Source organism: Belonocnema kinseyi, chromosome 5 (assembly GCF_010883055.1).
Source record: "Belonocnema kinseyi isolate 2016_QV_RU_SX_M_011 chromosome 5, B_treatae_v1, whole genome shotgun sequence".
In the NCBI taxonomy this organism is placed as follows: Eukaryota; Metazoa; Arthropoda; class Insecta; order Hymenoptera; family Cynipidae; genus Belonocnema; species Belonocnema kinseyi.
The window spans coordinates 1,510,670-1,518,826 of NC_046661.1; the positions used below are offsets into that span (position 1 = coordinate 1,510,670).

Genomic DNA, 8,157 nt, shown 5'->3' on the forward strand with positions numbered 1-8,157 from the left:
GGCGCATACTTTGAATAAAATATTTGTTATCATTCTCTTGAAATAAATGTGTTTTTTTCTTGAAAAAATACCGGTTTCATATGTATACACCTGGTATCATTTAAGTATTTAGCCGATCCTAATGCAATCCGCGAAATGATTATCGATAGGGCAGTCGAATCGATTGAACTAAATTTTATAATGATTATACTCACCGCATATCACGATGTCCTTACAATTAACAAAACCAAAACCGTCAAACCTATTTGTAATAAAAGACGATTTTTAGAAAATTACGACTCGATCCCGTACGGTTATAAGGATCCCCTCTAGTCCTCAAAAAATACTCTAGTTGTCTCTCTCTCTCTCTCTCTCTCTCTCTCTCTCTCTTGCGAGAACATATATGCATCTTTCAACTAATTCAAAATAGGTTAGCATAGTTTTTATAATATGTATGTATGTGTTTATTTGTGTGTGCATGTGTGTGAGCGGGCGTCTATGCGAGTGAATAAAAAATAATATCATCTTATTTTTGTTTTGTTTGTTTTTCATTACAGATAGCTCGATAATAAACAATAAAACAACGACCGATATATGCCAGGAGGTGAAAACAGAAGTCGTCACAATGGATATAAGTATTCCGAGAAACGTTAATATTCTTCTTAAAGAGTATACATAATTTTCTTATTTTTGAAAAACAAGGAAGAATAATCATTGTTTAAAGAAATATTTCATATTTTTCTTCATTATTTTTTTAGATTTCAAAGAATATGATGGAGAAAACCTCGTTATTGAGATTGTCAGACCATCAGACGACGATGACGACAATGATGATGATGATGATGATGATGACGATGATGATGATGATGATGATGATGATGATGATGATGATGATGATGATGATGATGATGATGATGATGATGATGATGATGATGATGATGATGATGTTGATGATGTTGATAAAAATGCGTTGGAACCAGGTGAGATCCCTAGAAAACAGACCTTCATGCGAATCTCGCAGACAGCTCTGCCCAGTCTCGACGCTGCAAGAGGGGAAGCTGTCACAACTGCCTCTTTGAAAGAACACGTGGCCAGAAGCTCACGATCATCATCGCCAGTCGTGATAGATATCACAGGTTACTTTGATTCTGCTGCTAATGATAATGATGACTAGATGATGATAATTGACGAAAAGTCAGAGGAAACATCATGCAAGAAGATAAGGACATGATTTAAAAAGAAGAAGCTTTTTCAGAAATAAAATAAAAAATAAATAACGAGTGATTCAAGTCTTAGAAAATTTGTAAATATTTGTAAGTGTATAATTGTGATCCGTGACAAAAAGTCGAAACGACAAAGCGCCCGCCCAATCAGAGTCGCGCTCCGTGAAAAAGGCAATTATCAGGAGTTGATAGTATCAAATCAAACAAAAGATAGCCGTGTGGCTGAGAAGTGGAATCGTGGTAGGCCTCTTGGACGAATCGGGAGTTTTCAGGGTATACTTGACGTGCCATATGCTGAATTTGTGCATGATCACGGGGGTTTTTAAAAACAACAATATAATTCGTATTTAACGATATATCGCGTTGACCATGACCCTGATGAAAGAGATTCTGCGAAATAAAAATTACACTCAAGGTTTTATTATGGCTACCCTTGGTAAAGAGAAGGTATTATTGGACGATTCACGCATCAAATCGTCAATTATTATTAATTTTGCTCGATTATCTTTTGTTTGATTTGAAAAATCAACTCCTGATAATTGCCGGTTTATAATACCAATTTTGCCCACTGATCCATTTCACTACACCTACGTTCCTGCAAAATGTATAAAACCCCGAAACAGTGTTAGTTCTGTTTCTGTCGTGCACCTGTGATGAAGTCGAAAACACTTAAGTGTCCAATTGGCGCGAAATACGCCACATTGTTGCGCGCTTCATTCCATCTAATCATCAATCAACGTCGAGTACTACTTAAGAGTGCTGATCCAAAACTTGTTAAATGTATTTGTGAGTGCGCCTTTAACATATTACACGTGAACTTGCCTATGAAAAAAATGAAAACCTTAAGTTGAAAAAAACCTCGACACATGTTACGTCAATTAGCCACACCGCACTTTACATAGAAGAGTTACAAAATTTTTATCGTGCAAAAAAGTGGATTTTGACCACTTTTACTAGTACCCATTATCGGTTCACTTCTATCAAATCTTTTCTCAACAAGATCCTCGTAAACAAGTACATGGAGCACGATCGAAAATAGTTAGCTTGTCACAACTCTAACAACAACAAAATACCACAATCGCTTAACATTTTCCACAACAACATCAAAATGATGTTCAAAATATTAATTTTTCCCTACCAACTACTCAAACGCCTGGGAACGCTCTTAATAGGTTGGATATCGAGATGAATGAAATTTTATACTTACTGGTGGTGAAGGATCGTGAGAAATCGAAAATGTATCAGTAAATCCTGCAAAGGTTTCTTTTCTTCACTCACGAATTGCGAAAACCAACTCTAACAAATAAGCAAATTCTTAGTGATAAGACGGAGAAGAAGGAGACAAATTATATGGTAGACGAAACTAACGTAAATATTGAGGAAATTGTTTCGTTGATTCCTAAAACATGCAGAAATAAGTCAGAATTATTACTAGACGAGTTACAAAAATCGGGTGTAAAAGACAGACTATATTGGGATAAAAAAGGTACAGTCTTTATCGATGGATGTCGTGTGGCGAATTCTAGCATTGTTGATCTGATAAATGACGTATTACGTCATAGAAAAACAATTCGTTTACAAGTGCCTTGGACAGTTGCTAACACGGATATTTAATTTCCGCGCTCATTTCTTCATGTACGGCCATCGTGAGGTATTTTAGAAAATCGAATTGTCCTCATGTTCAATGATGATCTAGATCCAGAATCTTCTGATCAAAATTATGTTTTCTTTGACAAACAAACTGATGATTAGATGAATGGTAAAGATATCGTGCAAATATTTAAATTGCCGAGAATATATTATCAGCAGGGTGAATAATATATAAATGGTTATAAAACTGAGACAAAAAGACCTAAAATTTTTGCTGGAAAAAATTTAAAGAAGCATGCTATGGAGAAGGTGCAAAATCTCATGAGTGGTTCAGGGTGTAAGTCGCTGCTTAAAAAACAGAGACATCAGTCAATCGGTGAACTAGGTGCATCACGTTTCGTTAGTAAAGGCAACAGCAAGTCAAGGAAGAAGAAGAGAAAGAAGAGGAAGACAAAGAAAGTAAAGAGATTGTTAAAAAGCAAACTAAAGAAGAAAAAGAAGAAGGGAAAGAAGATTAAGCGTAAGAGGACTGTAAAGAGACGTATGAAATCAAGGTAAAAGAACCTTCTTGACATTTTTGTAAATAATAATAATAATAATAATAATAATAATAATAATAATAATAATAATTTACAAAACCTATGACGATTCACCTATAGAATTTGTCGTTCCTGGCAACGGAGATGAGTACATTGACCTGCCACATAATATGCCTAATCTCAAGATAGCTTTACAAGCACCAGCTTGTCAAGTTAAAGTGCAATGAAATAAAATGAAAGTTCTATTCCTAAAATAGCCCCTGTGAATAATATAATACACTTAATGTGTAATCAGGTGGATGTATTTTTTATTTATAAATTAATATCGCCACCAAAAAATGCTTATGGTATATATATATGATTGGTCATATACACTGTGATGTCTCTGATGAAGATGAATTCTTGTTGAATGATGTTGAGCTCCGCCTCCGACTCGTACGTTCCAAAGATGCTTTCTGTCTCATGGATCCCACAGGCAAGGCATATATCCATATTGTAGAAGCAACACTTTCAGTTCGTTGAAGTAAGTAGAAGTAAAAGCACTAACCATTTATGCTGGTATATAGCGCGAGACTCTTGATAATTTTCATTATATGTGGACGGCATGTAGATCCCATGAAAACCTATTCAACCAAATTTTACCAAAAATAATCTCTACGTTGAGGTATACCACTCGTTGTTCACAGGCTGTGGTATACATTTCCCTAATGAAGGAAATGATATAGATCGTGATGATTATGCACATGGATTTTGTCTTTTTGCATTTGATCTAACACCAGATTTATCAGCACATTACTACTCACATTTAAATCTTGTAAAGCATGGATCTTTAAGAATTGAGTTTCGTCTCGAGGAAGCACTTGCACACACTATCAATTGTCTGGTTTATACCGAGTATGACAATTTCTTGGAAATTGATGGTTCAAGACATGTTATTGCAGAATACAGCAATTGATCTAACGTAACAAAGGATTCGACACACAGGAAGAGCGATTCGGACATGTATGGAATCTAGTTTTATAACAATAGACACATCTCGAAACCGGATTGTGCTTGTCAACACGTGCCACTACACGTCCACGTGCACACCTGCCTGTCAATGGTAATATTTGATTTTTCGTGTGGAAGGGAAAAGCCGGTATATCTGCAATATATATAAGCCGCCAAGTCTTCAGTCGTATCCCAGTACTGATAAAGAATACTTGCAACATCGAACATCGTACTAATCATATAGTTTTTCGTCGCAGTCCTCGTCCACGTTGTGAAATCAGCAATATGATTGACTATGTAATTGAAATTCAAGGCTTTCGCATTCTTGATAACAATTTTATACCAAACGAAGTAGCCATCGTCACACAGGATCACAAGTTTTTCGCTCTCTGGATCGCAGCACCACCTCATCCCTTTTGCGATCTTTCTACCTGTATAAAACAACAAAACTATTGGCTATCAATATTCTATCATGGAATCGAGTGGTTCGAAGGAGACATTTTCATGAAGTTTCTCTACTTTAACCTCCGAGATGTAGCTAAATCTTCTGCTACAATTTATACACATGGGCGTAAAAAAGCAAAACTACTACAAAAAATAATTATTAGGCAAATTATTAACCTGGAAGAACTGACATGCCCTACATTTAAAAAACTATCAGACAAACGGAAATATTGTTTTCATCATGGAATCAAATTCGATAACACATCGAGGACGAGGATTATTATGGACGGAGAAGATAAAAAACTAGTGCCTCTTATACCTACATTCAGTTCAATAGAACACTCATACGAAGACGTATGGACGGACAATAAACAGCCTAGAAATTCTGCAAGTGCTTCAGCTGACGGAGGCCCACACAATCGGTGTGTAGGCGGCTGATAAAATACCGAAAACTTCGACACATCCTGCAGCTATCATTATCAACACAGATGACCACACAAAACTTGGCACGCATTGGGTCGCCATCTTCGTGGGAGCTCAGGGGGAGGAATATACTTTGACAGTTACGGTTTGCCTCCTCTTATTCCTTAACATCTTCATCGTTTACGAGGAAACTGTACCCTCTTCAAGTGGAACACGAAGATACTCCAGAGTGCCTCTTCGAATGTGTGTGATCAGTTCTGCGTTATGTTCCTGCATTGTATGCGTAGTGGGTATACTTTGCGCGAGTTTAATGCACTTTTTCCGACGATCTCTTGACAAATTATCAAATTGTCTTGCAATTTTATAAAAAACTATTAGCTAAACATAAACTTACCTGTAAAAATTTATCAGGAAGTGAAACTGGGGGTAGTGGTGGAGAATACTCACTACATTACTGCAATCGGCTCGATCTAGATTTTTTTTGAAAAAAATAAATAAATAAAATGGTATACAAAATTAAAAAAATGTTGTTTTAATTTCAACACACCCTTTTCCAATCTGAATAAAAAGTAGGATTAAGATAATTAACTTTCGTTGTTATTATTTCGCGAATTTTTCAACTCGATAACTTACATCCTCCACTCTCAAGCTGACAAGGAGGGGGGTGGTACCTCCTCCCCTTTTCGAAGCTGAACATATCCATTCATGAAACTTCGCTGATTCACACAGTTAAGGAACCCCTCCCCTTTTCCAGCTTCATGACATTCAATCGGTGGGAGGGGGCGGGGACACTCCTTCTTCCAGCTGAGAATCATAGATTTAATTAATTAGGGGAGGCCACACCCCATAATCATCGCCATTTTCCAATTAGAACACGCCTCTCTACTAATAACAAGAGACCACAACTCTTTAATTACCCCACTCCTTGTGATTAGGCTCCGCCCCTTGACCAATCCGGATTCCACGCCTCTTTCTTACACCCTCCCTTTCCTTTCGGTCACGACTCTCGAGCAATCAGAGGCCGTCCTATGGCTCATTATTTCTACTTTCAAGGCCTAAGTACCATATACAGTGATTTATATGCACAAATATACATTTCAGAAATTTGAATTTCCCGCGCTTAGAACATATATATGTATATATTACGAGAAACTAACCCCATTTTAATTCCATACAAATGCGTGATAACGTTATAATGTAGTATGCCTTTAAGTCCTTTTGTATGTCCGTAGATCTTTAGTCTTTTAGCACAAGAACTTTCAAAAAAACTAAACAATTAAATTAGCCTTTGGTATATTCACTGTCTTAAACTCAAGATCAAGTTTGTTAGCCAGCCATTTTAGAACAAAATAAAAAAAATTAGAGCATTTTCAAAATGGTAAAGACTATTTTTTTTAAGTTTTGAAAATTCTGTGTACAGCTGATAGTAGTGCGCAAAAAGGCGAACAATTTATCCCCATGACTTCTTTCGGTCAAATTCAAAGTACCAAAGTTACAACATTTACAAAATTCAAACAAAACAAACGAGGATGAAAATTTGAAGCCAAGCAACGCACGATATAAAAAAAAGGAAAAAGAAAAAAACGTCGCCTTTTAAACACCCTACAAGATTAACATAACAAATTGTTTAATTTTCTTGAAAATTTAAATTTTAATCGTAGAAAAAAGATTATGAAAAATAAAAGAATCCATTTTGCGATCAAACTAACCAAATACAAAATAAGATGACCTGACGAAAATTGTGCATTAAAAAAGGATTTACCAATATATCATTATAAATAATGCCTATAAATAAATAATGCCTGATTATAGGGTCTAATTTGGCCACCTCTATTAGAAAGGTACTTTCAAGAGGTGATGAAAATTTTTTTTTTCAATTTTTCGATTTGCGGACAAAAGTCAAACTTGAGAAAAACTACACGAACACTTGTCAGGGCAAGGATAGACAGTGAGTTCTGCCCCAAAGCGAAGAGTGGGTGACTTTTTTAACCGCCCTATTCGAAAGGTTCTTTCAAGAGGTGTTGAGAATTTTTTTTAATTTTTCTTTGCGGACAAAGCCAAAATTGAGAAAAACTACACGAAAACTCGTCTAGGAGAGAATGCACGATGAGTTATACCCAAAAATGAAATGGCGATAACTTTTTGATCCTACTCTATTCAAAAGATACTTTCAAGAGGTGTTGACATTTTTTCAATTTTTCCATTCGCGGACAAAAGGCAAAATTGAGAAAAACTAAACGAAAACTCGTCAATGCAAGGATAGACAGAAAAGAACGAAAACTTGACTAGGGGAGGATATACGGTGATTTCTACCCGAAAATTAAAAGGGGATTACTTTTTTAACCTACCCTATTCAACAGGTACTTTCAAGAGTTGTTGAAAAAAAATATTAAAAAAATGTTTTTAATAGCGGACCGTGGTTCTAGAGAGCTGCTCGACAAAAAGAGTTATAGAAATTATTAGAACATTTTATCTGGGACCAGAAACTCATTTCTGTTCAGCGTTGGCTCAGCCGTAAGTTCCGGATATCTACTTCGCACGGCAGCTCCCTTTTGATAGAGTTCAATAGCATATCCCGCTCTCTGGGTAACGGCACAAGAGATACTCACTGAATTGGCGGGCGGATAAATGGAAAATCCTGGGATCAACGACCGACCATCGAAGAAAACAATAACTGTCATTGCTGCAACCATCCGGAAAGAAAAGAAAATTCTCTAATGTTTAGAATCTTAAAATTAAATCTGGAAAATGGTCAACATATTATTCTTAGTCCGCGATCCCGCTGGCAAAATTTATTTTCTTCACATGATTTAGTTTGCCATTTAGAGTGGAAGGTCGGGAAACGTAAAGGGGACTCAGAATTAGATGTCGTTTCTGAAAATATCCCGCCAAATACTGGCCCTCCCCCTGTCTCACCGATTCTCAATGAGCCGTATTTTGCGCCTTCTTCTTCTCCTTAGGTCTCTGGG

The 8,157-nt window shown here is 36.3% G+C and overlaps 2 protein-coding genes across 2 annotated transcripts in view; both read left to right on the forward strand.

The window, feature by feature from the left end:
- The window catches only part of LOC117172872 (guanylate cyclase soluble subunit beta-1-like), a 252,512-nt gene extending 251,632 nt beyond the window's left edge, over positions 1-880 (forward strand). The window contains exon 7 of the mRNA XM_033361142.1: positions 537-880. The gene's annotated coding sequence lies outside the window, so the exon portion shown is untranslated. The remainder of the gene's footprint in view (positions 1-536) is intronic.
- Positions 881-2,405: 1,525 nt separating this feature from the next.
- Positions 2,406-5,634, forward strand: LOC117172871. The gene is made up of 2 exons (XM_033361141.1): positions 2,406-3,854; positions 3,942-5,634. Exon 2 carries the CDS (start codon positions 4,607-4,609, stop codon positions 5,201-5,203), a length of 597 nt encoding a protein of 198 aa, XP_033217032.1. The 5' UTR covers positions 2,406-3,854; positions 3,942-4,606; the 3' UTR covers positions 5,204-5,634.
- Positions 5,635-8,157: the final 2,523 nt, after the last annotated feature.